Below are 24017 nucleotides of genomic sequence, written 5' to 3' on the forward strand. Positions count from 1 at the left end.
GGAGATCAGGTCTTTAAAGTGATAATTAAGTTAGAATGAGGTCATTAGAGTGGGCCCTGACCCAGTGTGACTGGTGTCCCTATAAGAACACACACACACACACACAGAGGAAAGACCATGTGAGAGTTGCCCCCAGAAGAAACCAGCCCTACAGACACCTTGACGTCAGACTTCCAGACTCCAGAACTGTGAAATAAATTTCTGGCATTTATGACACTCAGTACTTTGTTATGTACTAAGTACAATGGTACTTACCACTGGAAGTGCGAAATAACACCTGGATTATCTTTCTTTGGGCGATTCAACCCAGGGCCTGTATCTGGGCATCCCATGCTCTCCGTGGCTTCTGCTTTAGGCCACTCCTCCCCTTCAGGGCACAGCCAGCCCCGCCAACTCTACCCCATTTCTCCCCCTCCCGCTAGCACCCTCATCTAGAGGTTCCCTCTTCCTCCAATGGAGAGTGGCGGGGACCCCTGACTGTGATCACATGCCCTAGGCAGCATCTGCCGGGTACTGTGTGGGGACTTTACCTATCCCATAGCGGTTCATGCCCACACCTCTCTGGAAAGGTGGGTATTGTCCCACTTCCTCCGAGGGGGGAAGGGAGGCTCTAAAGACAAGTCTATAGCTCTGACATCCCAAAGCCTCTCCTCCGTCCTGCCTCCCCACTACCTGGGCTCCCCCCATCACCAAGCACCCCCTCCACAAACTATAAAGTGAAGCAAGCACGTGGGTCTTTCCGCCTCGCTCTCCACGTTCCACATACCCAGCACCACAGACATGGCTAGCAAACCAGGAAGCGTGCACTGGGTGAACAGGTCTGCAGCATTCCCCCTGGCAGGCTTGTCTAATATATCTGGTATCACCCCACTTCCCTGCTTCCCGTCCTTCCTCCACTGACGCCAAAGGAATTCCAGACTCCCCAACATCCCACCTTCTTGCATGCGAGGTTCTAACTGCTCCCCACGGCACCCTGTGCTTTCCTACAGGGTCCTTTCTCAAACTATTAGGCCCACAGAGGATTTAGCAAGAAGCTTGTCGATTTCTTAAATTCACCTGGCCTTCAGGGCTTCTCTGATGGGTGAGAATTGCTGAATGCACATCAAACGGACTCCTGCCTGATGATCATAGGCCTGAAGGCAGCATCAGCATCTGCCTCTGCAGGGACTGGGGCCCCCTGAGCGCTCACTGGAAATGCACAATTTCAGGTCTGGCTCACACTGAATCAGGATCTGCATTTTAGGAAGACCCCTGAGCCAGGTTTCTCAACCCTGACTGCACACAGAATCCTCTTGGGGAGCTTTAAACTTCCTGGTGCTTGGGTGCCAGCCTGGAGACTCCGACAGCCCGAGTGATGCTAATGGGCAGCCTCGAGGCCGTCTGCAGGTTCCAGTCAGGGGCCTCCGGGAGGTTTGGAGGGAAGGCTGAGACACTGGTACCCGGTCCTAGAGTGCAAACCAGGGATGGAGAACTGGCAGCCTCTGAACGTTTCAGGAGGAACGTCACACTCCCGTGTGCCATGTGTCCTACAGACAGACCTGTCTAGCCGCTGCCAACACTTTAACCAGAAACTCCCACCCAGACCAATAAGCACCGCCACTGGTAAGAACAGACCCCCTGTAACTGCCCACACGTTCAGTCATGAACCCCCATGCTGCTACGAGGTAACTCGTTGGAACCTGGGGGTGGCAGGGAGCCACACAGCACCATGGCATTTAAAAGTTCATTCCCGGGGCACCTGCGGCTCAGTCAGGAGAGCCTGCGACTCTCGATCTCAGGGTTGTAGGTCCGAGCCCCATGTTGGGTGTAGAGATTATTTAGAAATAAAATATTAAGGGACACCTGGGTGGCTCAGTTGGTTAACCGTCTGCCTTCAGCTCGGGTCATGGTCCCAGGGTCCTGGGATCGAGCCCCACATCGGGCTCGCTGCTCGGCGGGAAGCCTGCTTCTCCCTCTGCCTGCCACTCCCCCTGCTTGTGCTCTCTCTCTCACTCTCCCTGATAGATAAACAAACAAACAAACAAATAAAATACTGAAAAAAAAAGAAATAAATATTTTAAAAAATAAAAATGGGGGGGCGCCTGGGTGGCTCAGTCAGTTAAGTGTCTGCCTTCGGCTCAGGTCATGATCCCAGGGTCCTGGGATCGAGCCCTACATCGGGCTCCCTGCTCAGAGGGGAGTCTGCTTCTCCCTCTCCCTGCCACTCCCCCTGCTTGTGCTCTTTCTTTCTGTCAAATAAATAAATAAAATCTTTAAAAATAAAAATAAAATAAATAGAAGTTCATTCCCTTTGACACAGCAATCCACCTCTAGAGACCTCCACGAACACAGACTGTAGAAACGTAAAGCAGACACAAGCTTTGTTTAAAGAAGGAAAAACTGGAAACAACCCAAGTGTCCCCCAGTGTGAAATTATAATATATCCACATGACAGTCCTCACAGGCTGAGATAAACTTGTAATTACCGACATAGAAAAGCCTCCAGAATACTATGTTCAGATAAAAAAAAAAAAAAAGTTGCACAATGCCATGCATAATAAGGATACTTTAATAAAAATGGTAAATACCAGTATAAGCACAGGAAAAAAGCAATTATTGTCAAAGGGGAGAAGGGAGTATATAATAACAGACTTTCTTTTTATAATTTCTATTTTTCTATCACCAAAGACGCTGAAATGCTCTTAGAAAACACACACAGTAAAGCAAAAACATTCTCAAAGAGCTTAAAAATGTTAGGTAATCAGAGACACTGCCATCATAACAGATGCTTAAATAGAGCGTTACTTTAAAGAAAAACTGAAAATAAACCTTTCTTACAAACTGTATCACTTAAAACATAATCTGGGAATGTTAAACACTAATTCCTAATTAAAAATGACATTATAGGATACACCCTGGTGCTGGCCAATACGAAGTTTCCTTAAATCCTAGTATTTCATATAAGCTTAACCATTAATCCTTCCTAAAATTCAGTGATTATAATTTAACTTTATAAGGTTAAGCAAGTCTTCCATGTACTATCCCATGTAACTTTTTCAAATACAAAACATCTGTTCAGTAAGGAAATTATAAAAACATAAAATTATACTGCAGGGCTTGATTAAAAGGCTCTCTATATACAGGTAGGTACATTTCACCTTAAAAGAACACACGCACACAGAAACTTGATTGTACAGAGATGCCATTCCATTCTCTTACAGTCGCATTACACAGCACACCGAGTGTTTATAAATGCCCTTCTATTATGCACGAACTGAAAAAAAAAAAATGTATATTAAAAAAAAGTCCGTGAAGACACCGGGGAGTGGCATGTGCCTCTGTGAGGTACAGGAATGTGACAGAGCTCACACAAACTGCTGGCTCCAGCTGGCTCCGGGCACCACTGGAAACAGCCCCTCCCCTCAGAAAGACAGGATGGTCTTGTTAATGATTTCCACCGACTCCTGAACCTCATCCTCCTTGATCACAAGCGGTGGGGCAAACCTGATGATGTCGCCGTGGGTCGGCTTGGCCAGGAGTCCATTATCTCGAAGCCGTAGACACACCTTCCAAGCATCATAATCTAAAGAAAAATGGCCAAACATGCATGCTGATGAAAGACAAATGTTTGAGCATCCCCTTGCAGTACAGATGGGCAAGAGCCACCTGGCAGAAGAAAACTCCCAGGGCTTACTAAAGAGACGCTTAGAGTTGCAAGAGCGCTTTGTTCTTATTCTCAAAAATGAGGTTATTTTTCAGCAAGCGCATAACTAGGTTTGGATGGTCTGATCAGACATACAGCTTTATTCGTTTTTCAAAAATGAAAAACACCAGGCAAAAAAATTATGTGCTAAGGCTGTCGTATTAATTATGAGGAACCAGTGCAAAAAGAATTTGGGCAGGACACAGAGAAGTTAACAGGCAGAGAATGAGCAATACTCAAACTCAGGGAACACTACACATTCCTAAGATGGATCTGCCTCCTGAGCTTGTGGAAAGAGACTGTCCTCATTTTAGAGTATGATTGTCAACCCTGGCTGCAAGTCAGAATCACCGAAAGGGTTCGGCCAATGCCTGGGCCCCGCCCAGACCCATCAAATCAGAATCTCCGAGGGGAAGCTAGGTTTGGATTGTTTTTAAAAGTTCCTCAGGGGGGCGCCTGAGTGGCTCAGTCGTTAAGTGAATGCGTTTGGCTCAGGTCATGATCTCAGGGTCCTGGGATCGAGCCCCGCGTCGGGCTCCCTGCTCCGCGGGAAGCCTGCTTCTCCCTCTCCCACTCCCCCTGCTTGTGTTCCCTCTCTGGCTGTGTCTCTATCAAATAAATAAATAAAATCTTTAAAAAAATAAAATAATAAAATAAAATAAAAGTTCCTCAGGGTAAAAACTAAAAAAAGAAAAAGAAAAAAAAGAAAAGTTCCTCAGGGGGCGCCTGGGTGGCTCAGTCAGTTAAGCGTCCGACTCTTGGTTTCGGCTCAGGTCGTGATCTCAGGGTCATGGGCTTGAGCCCTGTGTTGGGCTTTGCGCTCTGTGTGGAGTCCGCTGCTTAAGATTCTCTCTCTCCCTCTGCCCACCCCCACACCTGCTGCACACGCTCTCTAAAATAAATAAATAAAATAAAAATGAAAAGTTCCTCAGGTGACCCTGAAGTGTTGCCAAGGTGGGAATCACTGCTTTAAAAGGAAGGGTTATCGGGGCACCTGGGTTGCTCAGTCGTTGAGGATCTGCCTTCGGTCGTGGTCCCAGAGTCCTGGGATCGAGCCCCGCATCAGGCTCCCTGCTCAGCGGGAAGGCTACTCCCTCCCCCACTCCCCCTGCTTGCGTTCCCTCTCTCGCTGTCTCTCTCTCTCTGTCAAATAAATAAAATCTTTAAAAAAATAAAAAATAAAAAAAATAAAAGGAAGGGTTATCACAGGAAAATCCAGCAAGGAGCCCTCGAGGGCCAATACAGATGATGTACTGCGACAGCCCACACGCAGCAGGCGGCGGAGGGGGAACTCCGGTCACCGCCATCACTGTCACGCGTCGCTCCGACTGCTACTCCCGCCACTCCCGCCACCCCTGCCACCTTCGCTGCCGGAGCAAGTCCCGCCGGGAGGCAGGGAAGACAGCGAACAGGAAGCCCCCCAGGGAAGTGCCGTGTGCAGGCCGTGGCAGCAAGTAACTGAACACCGCGTGCTGCGTCACGGGCCCAAGGCAGAACGGTAAGTGACGTCACGGAGCAGTTCAGTCCTTCCCGGAGGAAAGGGCTCTATTTCCACAGGCCATTAACAGAAGTCAGATGAGACTCTGCCTAACAGACCTGCTCAACAATTTCAAACAGGGGAACCCAACCACCAGAGAAAATACCGCAAGTGTTTCAGTCCTTCCCATAAAAATAACATCTGGAGTAAAATGTTCGCGTCCATACCTTTGGTTTCCCGAATAACAATAGCATTTAGCAATCCTTTCCCCCTGACGGCTGTGACGATGTCAGACGGCAGCTTCATGAGCTCATTCCTCAGGATATTACCCATCTTCTCTGCATTTTCGGCAAGGTTTTCTTCTTCCAAAACCTGTGTTTAACGAGAAATTACACAAGTGCTAAGATTGCCCTGGTTTAAGTCATTCTTTGGAAAGGAACGTGGACAATAAGCAAAGGAAGAACACGATCAGATAAAGACCAGAGTCACTGAACTTTCGTTTGTTTTCCAAAGTCTATCCCAGTTTCATTTTTCTTTTAAGTACGCTCCGCACCCAGCATAGAGCCCAACGTGGGGCTTGAACTCACGACCCTGAGATCAAGACCTGAGCTAAGACCAAAAGTCAAACGTTTGACTGAGCCATCCAGGCGGCCCAACCAGTTTAGTTTCTAGTTAAACATATACAAGCCTCAAACAGAGCTTGCTTTAGTCACAAATCCATCATCAATCTGATTTCGTGGCAAAATAAGAATGAAAATTTGTTTAATGCAACTGATCTTATTAGCTGAATAAATCAATGGACTGAATATACTTTAATTTTTAAACTACAGTTTCATTTACTTTTTTCCCTAAAAAGTCCATCCTTGGATCCAGATCACATAATTTTATGCCTTGTAGTAGGCCCCTAAGGAATAAGTCCAAAAGTGTTCAAATCTACACTTTAAAAACAAAGGAGGGGGGCGCCTGGGTGGCTCAGTCAGTTAAGCATCTGCCTTTGGTTCAGATGGTGATCTCAAGGTCCTGGAATCCAGCCCCGCATCGGGCTCCCTGCTCAGTGGGGAGTCTGCTTCTCCCTCTCCCTCTGTGCACGCTCTCTTACTTTCTCTCAAAATAAACAAAACCTAAAGAAAAAAAAAAAAAAATAGCCTTGCGGGCCAGGTCTGCTCACAGAGTAAAAGCTCTGAAAGCCACCCAGGGCCTCTGGCCCCAAAGCTCCAGGTGACTGCAACTCAAAACCCCCAGAGGAGTCCCGTCTACAAGACCAAGGTTAAATTACTTTTTGAGAATGCCTTGCCCCTAAAGTCCCTCCTCTGGACTTCATGTTCTATGATACTTGGCAGTCATTATATTTCTCATTACGCCCCTGGGCTCAAACTTAAAAGCCACGTCGACACCACCCAGACAAAAGGACACCAGACAAATGGTCCGAATCGGCTGTTACCTCCAGGGCCGCAATGGCCACTCGGCAGCCCAGTGGGTTGCCTCCGTACGTGGACCCGTGCTCCCCCGGCTTAATGGTCAGCATTACTTCATCGTCACACAACACGGCCGACACCTGCAAGACAGAGAATTCGGGACCAACCAAGTCATTTCCCGGACTGACCGTTCCCACTCTCAGCAAATATTTATGAAGCTGGTATTAAATGTGACATGAAGCTTCCACAAACAAGGGCTATGCATCTTTCATCCTAACTGCCAGGGACAAACTGGTGATACCCTGGGCTCAGTGCGAGCTCGTCAGGCACGCTTTGATGGCTCCGAACAAGAGCATTTAGGAACCAAGAGGAAAGCGGTTTCTGCAACGATAGAATTTAGAATTCTTTCCACTTGCCAAGTGAAATGCCTGGTTTAACTGCCTAGAAAACAACAGTCATGCGCTACGGTCAGAGCCCTTTACCTATCATCCAGTATAATGACTGGCTCTGAGCAGTAAACTCAAGGACGAAGCTACAACAAAACATTACTCTTTTCCCAACCTCTACATGAATCAGTCACGGTTTTAGACAATTGGTAATGCTAGGTTTCTGAACAACGGGAAAAAGCACAGGCTTCTACAGAAGTACTTCTGGGGTAAAATGCTTCCATCCAAAACAAATGCCGGAGCAAATTCCAAGGTACACGCAGTTCTCCGGGTAAAGTTAACGAAGCCGATCGGCCCCCTGGAATGCCGAAATGTTCCTATTACACGTTCAGGGTGCCTTGCAGCGCACTCCGTATAACCAGGCCATGGGAAAGGCACATTGTCATGATTGGCTGACGTAAAAATATCTTAAGGGCAGACTTCACAAGAGTAGGGACTAAAGAAGCTGAACCCTCAACTTACAGGGTACAAGCCACCGGAAAGCGCCTTTCCCAGAAGAACCACATCAGGTCTGACCCCTTCATGATCCACAGCCAGCCACCTTCCAGTTCTGGCCAATCCTGTCTGTATCTCATCAGCAATAAACAGAACCTGTTGGAAAACAAGGGAATACATTAATTACTGATTTTGTTTCCACAGGGCAAACAGCGAACACTTCCCCACACAAATCTGTCATTCTGACATTCCCTCAGATTGGTGAGAACCTTTTAATTACCGACTGAAGTTCAACAGCATCCTATGGAAATCCTGCAGACACACAATTATCTCCTGTGTCAGGCCACTCCCTCCCTGAGGCCCATTCTGCTCTATTCCGCAGGGTTTGGATAGAACTACTCTCTGGGAACAAATTAATTCACTTGCTTATTCCAAACATTTCTTAAACAGTTACTTCTTAAATATGGACCAGCTCGGTGGGAAGAGGAAGAGAGCAGAGGGATACAACCAGGGGCCTGGGGAGGATCACAGCACCCACAGGCTGCTGGAGTGGAGAGGAAGAAACCACCCTTGGCCCGGGAAGTCTGCAGCTCTGCCTGAGCCCAGGCTTGGCCACTTTCCAGAGCTAGTAAAAAGTCAACTTCTGTGTAGGCCGCTGACAGAGCGTACTAGAAAGTTCTGAAGCTCTCAGAATGAGGTCTCCCCCTAGTGGAAAGGTGATGTCATCTTTGCTTCCACACTACCGGCCCAGCCCTGAGCGAGGTAGGCAGGTGCAAGGTGGGCGACCTGGTGCCGGGTGCACAGCTCTCGCACGCCCATCAGGTAACCAGGATCTGGAACGACGACGCCCGCCTCACCCTGAATTGGTTCTACCATGAACGCAGCAACGTTTGGATCCTGAAGAACACGCTACAAAAAGATATGAATACGTTTTAGTAGCTTCCTTTTTAACCTATTTGGTTAAATAGCCTAAAAGTAAGTTAAATCTGAAATCACACACTGCATATATTTTTACATTAAGTATGCTAATTAAGTTTTGTACTAAAGTATAACATTTCTGGGTGGCGCAGGCGGTTGGGTATCCGACTCTTGGTTTTGGCTCAGGTCATGGCTGGGGTCTCGGGACTAAGCCTACGCGTCAGGGTCTGCACTCCAGGCAGAGTCTGCTTGGGACTCTCTTTCCCTCTCCCCTTACCCTTTCCCTGCCAACATGCGCTATCTCTCACTCTTAGAATGGATGTAAATCTTTACTTTTTTTTAAAGATTTTATTTATTTATTTGACAGAGAGACAGTGAGAGAGGGAACACAAGCAGGGGGAGTGAGAGTGGGAGAAGCAGGCATCCCTCTGAGCAGGGAGCCTGATGCAGGGCTTGATCCCAGGACCCCGGGATCATGACCTGAGCCAAAGGCAGACGCTTAACAACTCGGCCACCCAGGTGCCCTGGATGTAAATCTTAAAAAAAAAAGTATAACATTTCTGACACTCAGTTACCAAGAGCTCCAAATATTTCAGCTTTAAGCTACTCTATCCTATTTTTTTTTTTAAGATTCTGTTTATTTATTTATTTGACAAGAGAGAGCGAGCGAGCGCACAAGTAGGCAAACCACAGGCAGAAGGAGAGAGAGAAGCAGGCTCCCTAGTGAGCAGAGAGCCCGACGGGGAACTCGATCCCAGGACCCTGGGATCATGACCTGAGCCGAAGGCAGATGAAGGCAGACGCTCAACCGAGCCACCCAGGCCCCCCAATATCCTTTATTTTCTAATACATAGTTAAATGTACTATCAAAACCAAAAAAACATAGCTTTTTACTTTTTTTTTTTAAGATTCTATTTATTCATCTGACAAAGAGAGAGCACAAGCAGGGGGAACAACAGAGGGAGAGGGAGAAGCAGACTCCCCACTGAGCAGGGAGCCTGACATGCGGCTCAATCCCAGGACAGGATCCCAGGACCCCAGGATCATGACCTGAGCCAGAAGACAGACGCTTAACTGACTGAGCCACCCAGGCACCCCAAAAACATAGCTTTTTAAAAGACATTTTCAGTGAATCTTTTTATTTTACAAGTCCTCCACTCATAATTTTAAAAGGCTAGCTAAAAACTGAGTAATTTTATCTAATAAAGTAATTAAACATACACTATCCAAGTTACTTATGCAGGATACAAAGAGAAAGTAGCTGGTTCTCAGGATTAGACCATGGCACCTGACTTCCCCGTGCTGGAAACCAATAGACCATTACAGAGACCAGTCTGAAATCTTGGCCCAACTTATGTTAGACAGACGTTCATTACAGTCCCATATCTATTTTCAATTCATACATTCAACAAATTTAATTTCTATTACTCTGAGCTAAAGCACTGTGAGGCTAAGTGCAGTACCTCAAGAGCAGGCAGATCATTATATGGAATGATTTCAAAACCTGGCATAAATGGTCCAAAACCATCATAGCTGCTTGGGTCTGTGGAACTGGAGATAGCCGACAATGTTCTCCCCCAGAAGTTTCCAGCTGAAAAGGAAAAATAAACAGAGATTATTTCAAACAAACCCCCAAACTTAATAAGCATGGTCCCCAAAAAATACCTTAAGAAGTTTGATTTTTGGGGGGCGCCTGGGTGGCTCAGTCGTTAAGCGTCTGCCTTCGGCTCAGGTCATGATCCCAGGGTTCTGGGATCGAGCCCCACATCAGGCTCCCTGCTCAGCGGGAAGCCTGCTTCTCCCTCTCCCACTCCCCCTGCTTGTGTTCCCTCTCTCGCTATGTCTCTGTCAAATAAATAAATAAAATCTTTAAAAAAAAAAAAAAAAAAAGTTTGATTTTTTTTAAAAAATGAGGTTTTGCTTTATACAGCCTCCGGTGAGCTTTCATTTGTTAAAAAAAACCTGATATTAGGGGGAAAAAAACCACCCACTATTAAACACCATGGCTCACACAACCACCAAGGCCTGGCCTCGCAATTGCTATTATAGGCACTTCTCTACTGAATGTCCAGACTGTAATCTAGAGCCCTAGAGGACAAATATTGGTCTTTTCTTTCAGTAATCCCAAACCCTAACAACTGAGGCATTCAACATATGCTTTTCTAGATACAGTGAATTTATAATAGCAATAAAAGAAAAAGAATATCCTTTACAGAGAATTAGTATTTTCCTTTTAAACACCCAATACTACAGAATGAACTTTAAGTTTCATTTGCAGATGAATGGATAAAGAAGATGTGAGATAGATAGATAGATAGATAATGGAATATTATGCAACCATCAAAAAATGAAATCTTGCCATTTACAATAATGGGGATAGAACTAGAGGATATTATGCTAAGCGAAATAAATCCATCAGAGAAAGACAAGTATCATATGATCTCACTGATATGAGGAATTTGAGAAGCAAGACAGAGGATTATAGGGGAAGGGAGGGAAAAATGAAACAAGACGAAACCAGAGAGGGAGACAAACCATAAGAGATTCTTAATCTCAGGAAACAAACTGAGGGTTGCTGGAGTGGTGGGGGGTGGGAGGGATGTGGGGGCTGGGTGATGGGACATTGGGGAGGGTAGGTACTATGGTGAGCACTGTGAATTGTGTAAGACTAATGAATCACAGATCTGTACCCCTGAAACAAATAATACATTATATGTTAATAAAAATTTTTTTAAAAAAAATTTCATTTGCAGAAAACATCCCCAGGCAATCTAAACATTTTCAATTTTGCCTTCCTTGGTATTATCTTTTTTGTGCTAAATGACTGACATTGTTCTTTGTTCAGAAACATCTTTTTACCCATTAATTTATTTCATTAATAAATCTGAGGCCCTACTATGTGGGGCATTGTCCTTGGTGTTGGGGACAGAGTGGTCTGCATGGAGCCTGCTTACAAGCTGGAGGGAAGAAACACCATAACCTGAATCAGAGTAAAGCAAATGCATAAGATAATTTGAACTGGGTTACATTCAAGCAAGGAAAGAAACAATGTAGAATAACAGAGAGGCTTGGGGGTTCCCCCCCCTTTTTTTTTTAATAGCTTTCTACCACCTCTGCGCACACCAACCCAATTAACCCAGTACTGAATTACTGTGTTTTGGCTTAAAGCGTCCCTCAACACTACTCTTGCAAAGGATCTCTCACATGAGTGACCCCCACTCTCCTTGTCCACCAGTCACAGCACACTGATTTTGACCAGGCTTGTGAAAGAGAAAATGCACCAGGGGCACCTGGGTGGCTCAGTCAGTTAAGTGTCCGCCTGCTGATTTTGGCTCAGGTCATGATCTCAGGGTTGTGGGAATGAGCCCCACAACGGGCTCTGCACTGGGCATGAAGCCTGCTTAAGATTCTCTCTCTCCCTCTCCCTCTGCCCCTCCCCCGCCTCAGCAAGTGCACTCTCTGTAAAAAGAAAAAAGAAAAGAAAATGCACCAGTCAGCCCAGGAGCCTATCTGCTCTCCCCCTACGCAGCCTCAGGAGTCTCCTCCTCTGTGGCTTACTCTGCGGGTGGAGGAAGGGAATTTCAGTTGGGAACAGCCTTCTCTGTCTCTACCCAACTGACTCACCAACTGCTTTCAATACTCAGGTGAAAACACCTTTGCACCGTTTGCTAATATGTAAGAGACTAATACAGTCTGGAAGAATGAAAATCACCAGAAATGCCATTTTTGTTTGCAAGAAAAGTTATGTTATGCCATCCTACCCCTAAGGCACGAGATTCCAAAATGGCAGGTCACAGAGCTGAGCAAAGATTTCTTCTTTGGGAATAGTAATTTGTCACCCCCAAAAACCAACTACACCTGGCCGTCAGAATATTTAACAATTTCAACTACTGAAAGAATGCATTTTGACCATGTGCAATGACAAATTTATCCATACTTTGTTTTTAAAAATTAAAATCAAAACTTTATAAAAAAGGCAGAACCTATCAACTGAACATCATTATAAAGATTCCAAGAGTCAGATTATATCATGCAGAGGACAAACTGGCGGTTCCCAGAGAGGAGGTGGGTGGGGCTATGCGTGAAATAAAGGGCATGAAGAGCACACTTATCACAATGCGCACTGAGGAATGTACAGAATTACTGAATCACTACATTGTATACCTGCAACTACTAGGATGCTGTACGGTAATTATACTTCAATTAAAAAATGAATAAAAAGTACAACTAGTAATAATAAATAAGAGGACAAAGGAAACTTTTGGAGGTGGTGGAAAGGGTAGCGGCTTAGATTGTCATGGTGGTTTCATGGGTGAACACCTATCTCTGAGCTCAGCAAGTTGTCTACATCAATTACAAACATCTTTTGGTATGTCAAAAAATAAAAGCAAAATTTAAATACACAAGTAAGATGCCAATACAGGGTGGGTACGGAGGAGAAAGGTCAGATTCCATCATCTGAAGTAACTGTTCGTCTCCCAAATCAGTATCCAAGTCATTCCTCTCAACCATTCCCAGAAATCTATCCAGGGCAACTCCAGCCCTCCTCTTCCAACAGCTTCTGAGAACATGATACAATAACACATCAAATACTAAGATTCAAACTCCATATCATGCCTAGGACACGGCCCCATTCTAACACAACCCAACCTCAACAACCTGACAAAAATGCTCTACCAGTAAAGATCATCTAGTTAATGAGAAACCTGCTATGAAAAAAATCTGATAAGCAGATGATAAATAAATCATACAGTCATTCATTTTAGGGAGTGAGGAGTAGAGAGTTACTTAGCAGAGAAAAATCCCATTTATGTAGAAATACTTGGAAATAACCCCAAAAGAGAAAATCTCTCAATTTTTATGAAACATTTAGCAAATAATGTATCACAGAGGAGGCAAACACACTGGAAATATTCCATCAGTAAATTGAAATAATAATGACATCGTATGATGACATCACAAAGGCTAATGTTGAATTTCACATACCTGCAAAAACAATCTTTGCTTTGTACTTTGGAATACCCTTAACGGTGTATCCCCACCTACGAGCAAGTTTGCAAGCGGTCTCTCCAGCCTCCACTCCTATCAAGAAAGAAAATTTTTCAGTTAAAAAAAAAAAATCTTAAATTATCAAAAAGTAGTAAGATTGTTTTCTTGGCTATTTAATGTAAAAGGAAATATTTTACCTGTATTCATAGGAAGAACTTTGTGGTAGTTGAAAAGTTTAGTAATATACTCTTCATATTCACCAAGCACATTATTATAGAAAGCCCTGGATGTTAAAGTCAGTTTGTCTGCTTGACTTTTCAGAGCATTCACAATCTTTGGATGGCAATGCCCTTGGTTGACAGCACTGTAAGCACTCAGGAAGTCAAAGTATTTTCTGCCTTCTACATCCCATACATAAATACCTAAATATATAAAGAGAGTCATTTTAGAAAATCACTGAGTTACATAAAATTCAAAGATTAAGACTGTTGGCAAGCCTTCTGAATACCTACACATGAACCTTTACTTAATACAGAATTGTGGTTAAGGCATATTTTAGCTCAAGCATAGTCTGATTGATTATAAATAACCTGGTTTATAAGGAATTATATTTTATCTGTCCAGCTTGAAATTAGACCTTTAACAAGAACACAGTAACATGAAAAAGTTTATAAAGTCTGGAGTGAAACCCTCACTCCTAGAAAACTGGCATTTGGAATTTAAAAGCAGAACGTAACATAAAAATCATGATTACTTGACTGTAACTATCAACAGAATGAGAAAATATATTTCCAGATCACAAACCTATCTACTAAGGATCTAGTATCCAAAACACAAGTCAACAACAAACAACCCAATTCAGGGGCGCCTGGGTGGCTCAGTCGGTTAAGCGGCTGCCTTCAGCTCAGATCATGATCCTGGAGTCCCAGGATCGAGCCCGGCATCATCGGGCTCCCTGCTCAGCAGGGAGTCTGCTTCTCCCTCTCCCTCTGCACCCCCACTCGTGTTCCCTCTCTCTCTTGCTCTCTCTCTCAAATAAATAAAATCTTAAAAAAAAAAAAATTTAAAAATGGGCAAAGAACATGAATGGACATTTCTCCAAAGAAGATATACAAATGACCAAAAAGCACATGAAAAGATGCTCAATATCTGTCACTACAGAAATGCAAATCAAAATCTCAGTGATAGCATTCTACACTCATAAGGATGGTTATAAGAAAGAAAGAAAGAGAGGGAGGGAGGGAGGGAGGGAGGGAAGAAGGAAGGAAGAAAACAAGTGTTGGCAACAATAAGGAGAAACTGGAACTCATGTATTACTAGAAACTGCAACTCATATATATTGTAAAATGGTGCAGCCGCTGTAGAAAACAGTTGGGCACCTCCTCAGCAAGTCACACATAAAGTTCCCATCTAACCGAGCAATTCCACACCCAGGTATATACCCCAAAAAAGTGGAAGACATGTGTTCAAACAAAAATTTGTACACAAATGCTCATAGCAGTTCCATTCACAGTAGTCAAAGGTGGAAACAACCCAAATGTCCACCAACTAATGAATGGATAAACAAAATGTGGTCCATCCATATAATGAAATATCATTCAACCATAAAAAGCAATGGAGTACTAACACATGCTACATGGGTGAGCCTTGAAAACATTACACTAAGTCAGAGAAGCCAGACACAAAAGACCATGTGTTGCAGCCATTCCATTTATATGAAATATCCAGAACAGGCAAATCCACAGAGATGGAATGCAGGTTAGTGGCTGCTGGGTTTTAGGGAGAGGGGAGACTGTAGAGTGACTATTTAATGGGTATAGGGGGGGCCTTTGGGGGTAATAAAGTCCCAGGACTAGCTAGAGGTGATAGCTCTACAATACTGTAGGTGTACTTAGTTGCACTGAACTCAACGATAAAAATGGTAAATTTTAAGTTATGTATGCTTAAAAACAATTTTTTTTAATTGACTATAGATTTTAAAATGTACTGGGTAGCTTACCAGCTAACTTTTACCATGTACTTTTAACATACTGTGTTAGGTACTTCTGTATCTTATCTCATCAAAAAAACCCTATTTAAAAAACAAAACAAAACAAAACAAACCACCCCTGAAAGTATTACCATCCTACAGTACAAAGATATGGAAAGAGATGCTTGGACTTAGAATTAGCCCAAGCTGGCACATACAGAACCAGGACTTGACCCCAGGCACTCAGATTCCAGAACCCACACTCTGCTAGTACAGGAATATTTTTACAAACAGTTTCCAAATTCATAACATAGAAGTCTAGATTTTCGGGGCGCCTGGGTGGCTCAGTTGGTTAAGCGACTGCCTTCGGCTCAGGTCATGATCCTGGAGTCCCAGGATCGAGTCCCGCATCGGGCTCCCTGCTCAGCGGGGAGCCTGCTTCTCCCTCTGACCCTCCCCCCTCTCATGCTCGCTCTATCTCATTCTCTCTCTCAAATAAATAAATAAAATCTTTAAAAAAAAAAAAAAAAAAAGAAGTCTAGATTTTCATTTGTTCAAAATCTAGATTACAGTGCTGGTCCTAAATAAAAATACAGCAAAATGATAAAGATGTTTAATACTCTTATACATCATCTTCTGGCCCAAAGCTAAGTAATAAAGTTTGGTTTTATTAGGTTAAGGCTGTTATTTCAAAATGTGCATTAAATCACCACTTGGCAAATATCAGTAATCATTTATTCAGGTAGAGAATAATTAATGGATGTTAAAAGTGTGAGTAAAAGTTTGCAGAGTCTCAAATCATGTCCCCACAAGATATTCAAAAGGACAAAATAGTATCTTTGTAGTGAAGAAGGCTGGCAGTCACTACCTTACCAGCCAACTTCCAAACTGAGGTTCATTCTACAAAATTATTGACCTGTACTATTTAAAAACATCAAGATCAAGATGACAAAGAAAGAATGAGGAACTGCTCTGGATTAAAGAAAACTAAACAGACCTGAAAACTGAATGTAACCCATGATCTGAGATTTTCCTTTTACGACAGGACAACAAATGAAATCTGGATCAGGTCTGTAGATTAGATAATGGTGCCTTACCAACGATAATTTCCCTATCTTGACAATTACACTATTGTTTGAGAAAAGTCCTGTATTTCAGGAAAGAAACACTAAGTATTTAGGTGTAAAGAGACATCACATGTCTGCAACTTCCTCTCAACAGTTCAGGAAAATACGTAGCCCGTGTGTGCGAGTGCGCGTGTGTGCGTGTGTGTGTGTGTAGAGAAAATGATAAAGTAAATGTGGTAAAATGGTAGCACTCAAGAAATCTGCATGAAGGCGCCTGGGTGGCTCAGTCATTAAGCGTCTGCCTTTGGCTCAGGTCATGATCCCAGGGTCCTGGGATCGAGTCCCACATTAGGCTCTCTGCTCAGCAAGGAGCCCGCTTCTCCCTCTCCCTCTGCTGGTGCTCTCTCTCTGTGTCAAATAAATAAATAAAATCTTTAAAAAAAAAAAGAAAGAAAGAAATCTGAGTGGAAAGAAAGAAAGAAAGAAATCTGGGTGAAGAGTAATAGAAAATTCTTTGGGTGCCTGGTGGCTCAGTCAGTTGAGCATCTGCCTTCAGCTCAGGTCATCATCCCGGGGTCCTGGGATTGAGGGGTCCTGGGATTGAATCCTGAGTTGGGTTTCCTGCTCAGCAGAGAATCTGCTTCTCCCTCTCCCTCTGCCCCTCCCCCAGCTTGTGCTCTCTCTGGCTTTCTCTCTCTCAAATAAATAAATAAATAAATCTTTAAAAAATAAAAAGAAAATTCTTTGTACTGTTATTGTAACTTTTCTTTAAGCCTAAAATTATGCCAAAATAAAAGTTAAAGGAAAGAAACGACAGCACTATTATAGTACTTTCCCTTTTTTTTTTAAAGATTTTATTCATTTATTTGAGACAGAGAGACACAGCAAGAGAGGGAACACAAGCAGGGGGAGTGGAGAAAGAGAAGCAGGCTTCCCGTGGAGCAGGGAGCCTGATGCGGGGCTCGATCCCAGGACCCTGGGATCATGACCTAAGCCGAAGGCAGACGCTTAACGACTGAGCCACCCAGGTGCCCCCTTATGTATCTTACATTCCCTCCTGGCAAGGTCCATAATGGTAAAGACAATGAGTTCATCTTTGTATCCCCCCCCCCCCCCCCCCCCCCGTACCTAAGACTGCAAGCACTAGGCTCTAGGCTCAGGTCATGATCCTGGAGTCCCTGGATCGAGTCCCGCATCAGGCTCCCTGCTCAGCAAGGAGTCTGCTTCTCCCTCTGACCCTCCCCCCTCCCATGTGCTCTCTCTCATTCTCTCTCTCTCAAATAAATAAAAATCTTTAAAAAAAAAAAAAAAGAAATTAAATGCATCTGGAAAAATGTATACTGAGAAAACTTAAAAACAATTTTTATAAAAGGTTTCAAGCAAAAGGGAGAAGGGGCATTGGATTAATTCAAAATGTACCTTTTCCTCTCTCCAGGGCTACAGGTAAAGGATGGTAGTTGTGTGCACCATATTTAGATTCTCGCTCAAAAATGTAATCGGAAGATGGAGGGCCTTGGATTGTCTTTTTAGTCGCAACAGACGTAGCAGAAGCCACTGAGGAATGAACTCCACGACGAAGCACAGCAATGGTCTGCAGATGAGCTAGTCTGGAAAACATCGTGTCCTTCAAGTAGGAATACCACCCACCTGTTCAAAAAGAAGAGAAGGCAGTAAGAGTAAAAGTCTTCCCAGAGTCAGTGCATGTCGGCTTATCATGTGTTGAGCATTCACCAAAGTCCGCCAAACAATCAAGAAAATGAGGGAGAACAAAGACCCAGTCCTTGCCTGGGGAAGCTTAAGGGAAATAAGCACATACATGTTTAGAGTCAAACCTGACAAGGACTACAGCAGGATGTGCACAAAGTACTACAGGAAAGGAGGCCAAGAGAATAGGTAAGAAAATCGAGAAAAACTATGGATGGGAGGTCAGGGGCTTTGACTCTCACTTACACTCTTCTCTTCTGTGCCACTCAAGTGTTCTTTACTAAGCACACATACTTTTTTTAAGTCATCAGTACTGAGAGTATATCAAGGACAAGGAACTCACTCTGGGGAGTCAGGCAAGGCTGCACAGCAGAGGGGCTAGAGAGGTGGTACCTGATCTTGTGGACTGAGCACCTGTTATAAGGGACTGCTGTGGGGCCGAATCCTTTCAAATGGGTAGTCCCCTCAGTACGCAGACCAAATCAGAGGAGGAGGTGGGATCGGGCCCCACATTGGGCTCCCGGCTCAGTGGGGAGCCTGCTTCTCCCTCTCCCTCTGCTACCACACCCCCAGCCCCCCACCCCCCCTCTGCTCTTGCATTCACTCTCTCTCTTAAATAAAAAAACAGAATCTTAAAAGTTGCCAGGGGCACCTGGGTGGCTCAGTTGGTTAAGCTTTGGACTCTTGGGTTGGCTCAGGTCATGATCTCAGGGGTGGGGCTCTGCACTCAGCAAGGAGTCTGCTTGTCCCTCTCCCTCCCCCTCTGCTCCTCCCCCCTCATTCAAAGGGAGGTGCGCCCTCTCTCTCTCTCTCAAATTAATAATTTTTTTTTAAAGTTGACAAACACTAAGCATACTTACTACGTCTATATTTTTTTGTCTATACTTATGTTTTAAAAAGACTACTTAAGTCATGTTTAGACAGAGTTCCATGAATGACAAGTCAAATCACACAACCTCCTAGCACTCATTTTAAGCTGCCAAATTAGCAAAAACTTAATACTTGGAGTTTGGCTTACTTCCCTTTCAGCCTGGCACGACATGGTAAATCCAGTATGTTCAGGAATTCACAGTTACTAAACAAAATCCAGCACTCCGTTTCCCCAAACTCACCAACTATCCTTTCTTCCCACAGTTCAGATGAGAATACAGATTTTTAATCTGAGATGCAGGGATGGTGTTCAGAGGATCCAATAACTCCTGAAATAAAATGCAGAATTGTATGCATAAATGCATTCTCCGAAGGAGAAGGTCCTTAGCTCTCACCAGGTTGTATCCGGGGGAGGCACATTATATAGGAACTAGCAGACAGGGGGCAGTGGCTAGCAAAATGCAAGGTCTAGCTATACAAAATGAGACAGAACTTCCCCAAAATACTACTGTGAAGTCTAAAACATGGATTTTAACTTTATTTCTTGGCCTTTTATGCTCTACGCAGTAAGAATTAATGCTCTGTTCGACCAACTAAAAAATTAACAATTTCTGCCTTGATCAAATTAGCAATAAAACACAGCATTCCGGGCGCCTGGGTGGCTCAGATGGTTAAGCGTCTGCCTTCGGCTCAGGTCATGATCCCAGGGTCCTGGGATCGAGTCCCGCATCGGGCTCTCTGCTCCTTGGGAGCCTGCTTCTCCCTCTGCCTCTCTCTCTCTCTGTCTCTCATGAATAAATAAATAAAAATCTTTAAAAAAAAAAAAACAAACACAGCATTCCATGGTGGTACTCTGAACTAAACCCTTTTTGAAAAGAACTATAGGGGCGCCTGGTTGGCTCAGTCAGTTAAGCATCTGCCTTCAGCTCAGGTCATGATCCGAGGGTCCTGGGGTCGAGCCCTACATTGGGCTCCGTGCTCAGCGAGGAGCCTGATTCTCCCTCTCCTTCTGCTGCTCCCCCTGCTTGTGCTCTCTCTCTCTCTCTCAAATAAAATCTTGAAAGAAAGAAAGAAAAGAAAGAAAGAAAAGAACTGTAGCCCTTATCACAGCCTTAGAAGGGTTTGTACTCTTAGACCAGTAATTTCACTCCTAAGATCTTATCATAAATACTCAGGAATGTGGAGAAACATTCATGCATAAAAGATATTCAACAGTAGGAGAACGGATCAACATAATCACATACATAACAACATGCTGTCACTTAAAATAATTATAGTATAACAACACGGAGAGGTGTTTTACGATGTGTTTAAGTGAAAAAAAACCATATATACAATACGTTCAAGATTATAAATAAAGAAGTAATATAAGGAAAAACTACCTGGAAAGGCACAAAAACGTTCACTGTGATTATCTTTCTACTATTCTCTACGTCCCACATTTATAATCAGAAAAAGAACTGTTACAAATGAAGCTGAATGTCTGCCTAGGTTGTCACATTCGACAGAGAAAAAGCTTAGGCAACATATAAAACAAAACTAAGGGGAAAAGAAGTGTTTGAGAAGCTCTGAGAAAATGGTCTGTGGTTAAAAGAAAGGCAGAGGTCATTTCCCCTAGGAAGTGCAGCCTGGATTACAAGTAGGTCTAGAAGTTCATTTGTATGAGACACGGTCAAATTCTAAGATGAAAACTACCCTCTGTAGTGATTTTGCTATCAAGGTCTGCAGCTCTGTGACCAGAACCATGCAGAGAGGCACTATGAAAACAAACTGAGGTATTAAAAAAATACTAAGAACTCTCTTAACTAACATTTTTTTTTTTAAGTAAGCTCTACTCCATACGTGTGGATTGGCAGCCCAAGGCCATTAAATTTAATGAAGTGAACTTTTTTTTAAGTTTTTATTTAAATTCCAATAAGTTAATGTACAGTGTAGTTTTTTAAATAAAAAAAATAAATTAAGGGCGCCTGGGTGGCTCAGTTGGTTGAGCAACTGCCTTCGGCTCAGGTCATGATCCTGGAGTCCCGGGATCAAGTCCCGCATCGGGCTCCCTGCTCAGCAGGGAGTCTGCTTCTCCCTCTGACCCTCCCCCGTCTCATGCTCTCTCATCTCATTCTCTCAAATAAATAAATAAAAATCTTAAAAAAAATAAAATAAAATAAATAAATTTAAAAAAATAAAATAAAAATTTAATGGCCTTCAAGAGTCAAAATAGTATGTGTAAGCCTGACCAGTCCAGGCTGTTGTCTTGCCTTTAACCAAGGCCCACACTCAGGTGCGGGGTGGGGGACACGACAGGATAGACAAGACAAGCTGCTACTGACAGGAAAAATTTTATCATTGTTTTCAGTAATCTACATAATTCACAAAGCCCTTCTTCAAGCTATTATTACTCCCATCTATCTAATCCATCCTGTCTACATGAAAACATACCTAAAATAGAATTTCCATAAAAGGCTGCATTTTGAAGAGTTAATTTAATTTAGCATACACTATGAAATACAAGTTTTTTTTAAATAACTCTAAGAAAAACCAGCAGAATTTCATCAAAAGCCACTTAAAATATTCAACTTGTGGAGTAAATTTGACTTTCCTGTATCGGTCAAATATTTACTTTTCTTGAGGTAACCATTCACAAATACAGTCTTTTTTTTTTTTTAAAGTTCTGCTAACAAAAATTTGTGGGTTTTTCTTTTTTTTGTATGTAATCTGGCTAAAATTCAACTCAAGTGCGTCATTGGCACAAACATCTTAACCATTACTATTGAAAAAGGACTGGCTCTGCCAGACCACACCCTCCGCACACCTCCAAAATTTGGTCCATTCCTACTTTTTTTTTTTTAAGTAGGCTCTGCGCCCAGCGCAGAGCACAAGGGAGCTTGAACTCACAACCCTGAGATCAAGATCTGCCTAACTGACCGAGCCATGCAGACACCCCAATTCCTCTGTATTTTAAAATATATGAGATTCAGGGGTGCCTGGGTGGCTCAGTTGGTTAAGCAGCTGCCTTCAGCTAGGGTCATGATCTCAGGGTCCCAGGATGGAGCACCGCATCAGGCTCCCTGCTCAGCAGAGAGTCTGCTTCTCCCTCTGACCCCCTCCCCACCTCACTCAAATAAATAAATAAAATCTTTTTTTTAAGTATATTTATCTTGATGAGCGCTAATATATGCAACTGTTGAATCACCACATTGTACACCTGAAATTAACATACACACTTTTAACTACACTGGAATTAACATTTTTTAAAATGCTTCATTAAAAAAAAAAACCACAACGGGCGACTGGGTGGCTGAGTCATTAAGCGTCTGCCTTAGGCTCACGTCACGATCTCAGGGTCCTGGGATCAAGCCCTGTGTGGGGCTCCTTGCTCAGCAGGGAGCCTGCTTCTCCCTCTCCTCCGTGCTTGTACTCTCATATCTCTCCTCGCTCTCTCTCAAATAAATAAAATCTTAAAAAAAAAAAGAGAGAGAGAGAGCGACAGACTCTACTTTCATACTTGGATCTTTTTCATAATCCGGAACTAGATTCTCTGAAGATGAAACCAAGATATTCTAAGAAAGAAGTCTATTGGGGGCGCCTGGGTGGCTCAGTCGTTAAGCGTCTGCCTTCGGCTCAGGTCATGATCCCAGGGTCCTGGGATCGAGCCCCGCATCGGGCTCCCTGCTCGGCGGGGAGCCTGCTTCTCCCTCTGCCACTCCCCCTGCTTGTGTTCCCTCTCTCGCTGTGTCTCTCTCTTCAAATAAATAAATAAAATCTTAAAAAAAAAAAAAAAAAGAAAGAAGTCTATTGTTTATTTCAAACAGGTAAGATAAAGAAATTGGATTACATAAAGAACACTTTCAGGTTCAAACTGAGAACGAGTTTACCTACAGAAACTCTTAGAAACCCAAAGAAGGGATTTGGAATTGAGAAAATTACAGATTAGTCATTTATTAAAGCCAATTCATTTCAAACTCACTTTTCTCTCTTAATTTATCACCTCATCAAAGAGGTAAAACTGAAACCAAGAAGGTAAGAGTTACAAAAAGGTGGAGACCACAGGTTCCTGAGACAAGGGCCCCACTGATTTCAACCAGAATTTACTGATGTTCAGCACTGCTGGCAAAGACCTCTACGGATGAAGTCTTCATGCTGAAAGCCTGTTGGCCCCAATCCCTTGACACCATCCAATTAGTCTGCACGTTACTGTAGATAAGGCTCTACTTCTGCAATTTTTTATTTGGACAAAGACTGGAGGGAAAAACGATGTTGGGGGAGGGGAGAGATAAGCAGGTCGGAGGCAGGGCCCAGGCACTACCCGGAAGGATTCGAACCCTTTTCAAGGGTCCATCGGCGCCCTCCGTCCCATTACAAAAGCCACCGTTTACTGAGCAGTTCCCCCAAATCCATAATGTACCCTTCTGGTAGACCTCGGGAACCCAGGGTGCCCGCGGTGCCCGGTGCCGCCTCCCCACGCGCTAGCGCCCCAACACCTTCTCGCAAGCCCGAAGGCGCGCAGCCAAGGCGCAGAGACCCCGCAGCGCTGGGGGGCCGCGGGCCGGGGGGACCGAGGGCCGAGGGCCCGCCCGGCCCCGCCTGCTCTGGCAGGCGGAGGCGCCACATCCTCAGCCTCTCTCTGCCTCCTGCCTCCCTCGCCCGCCCGCCGCTCCGGGCCGGGATGCGCCGCGTCCCCCGCCCGCCCAGGCTGCGCGTCCGCCCGCTGCCCCCGGCCCCGCAGTGCCCGCCGCCCGCCGCCCGCCGCGTAAAACGGCCGCAAAGGCGGAACCTGCCCCCGGGCTGAGGCCCAGCGCGCCCCCTAAGCCCGTTCCCCACCCCCCAGACCCTCGACCCGAGACCGACGCCGCCTGCGTCGGCCGCCTCGCCGGCCGCGGTCGCGGACGCCCGGTCCCGGCCCGAGCCGCGGCCCCTCCGCGCTAGCGCGGATACCTGGCGGGGCTTCCGACGCCGGCCGGGGACACGCGTCGTCGACAGCACAGCAGCGCGACGGTGGCGCGTCACAGAGCCTAAGACGCGGCTTCCGCCCCGCCCCCGGGACGCCCTCG

The 24017-nt window shown here is 44.6% G+C and overlaps 1 protein-coding gene across 2 annotated transcripts; it reads right to left on the reverse strand.

The window, feature by feature from the left end:
* Window positions 1-3164: 3164 nt before the first annotated feature.
* OAT (ornithine aminotransferase) lies at window positions 3165-24017 on the reverse strand. Of its 2 annotated transcripts, XM_045879026.2 has the most exons (11): window positions 23902-24017; window positions 19215-19301; window positions 17818-18045; window positions 13560-13784; window positions 13360-13455; window positions 9837-9964; window positions 8242-8364; window positions 7483-7611; window positions 6601-6714; window positions 5387-5531; window positions 3165-3562 (listed from the first exon to the last, which is right to left on the reverse strand). In XM_045879026.2, the coding sequence occupies exons 3-11, from the start codon at window positions 18014-18016 to the stop codon at window positions 3402-3404; spliced, it is 1320 nt and encodes a 439-aa protein (XP_045734982.1). In that variant the 5' UTR covers window positions 18017-18045; window positions 19215-19301; window positions 23902-24017; the 3' UTR covers window positions 3165-3401. The 2 variants fall into 2 exon arrangements, with proteins under 2 accessions (XP_045734982.1, XP_064451482.1); XM_064595412.1 differs by lacking the exon at window positions 19215-19301 and having other exon boundaries at window positions 23902-23973.

This window comes from Mirounga angustirostris, unplaced genomic scaffold, assembly GCF_029215605.1.
Source record: "Mirounga angustirostris isolate CCGP_5_RB_7025 unplaced genomic scaffold, mMirAng1.0.hap1 SCAF_6, whole genome shotgun sequence".
Taxonomy (NCBI): domain Eukaryota; kingdom Metazoa; phylum Chordata; class Mammalia; order Carnivora; family Phocidae; genus Mirounga; species Mirounga angustirostris.

Bases quoted from the DNA above. Each gene is read 5' to 3' on its own strand.
- OAT (XM_045879026.2), bottom strand. From the start codon at position 18,016: ATGTTTTCCAGACTAGCTCATCTGCAGACCATTGCTGTGCTTCGTCGT. The intron at 6,715-7,482 runs GTAAGTTGAGGG...TCTGTCTTGCAG, and splicing joins TTTCCGGTGGCTTGTACCCT to GTGTCGGCCGTGTTGTGTGA. The intron at 5,532-6,600 runs GTAACAGCCGAT...CGTTAAACACAG, and splicing joins TGGCCATTGCGGCCCTGGAG to GTTTTGGAAGAAGAAAACCT.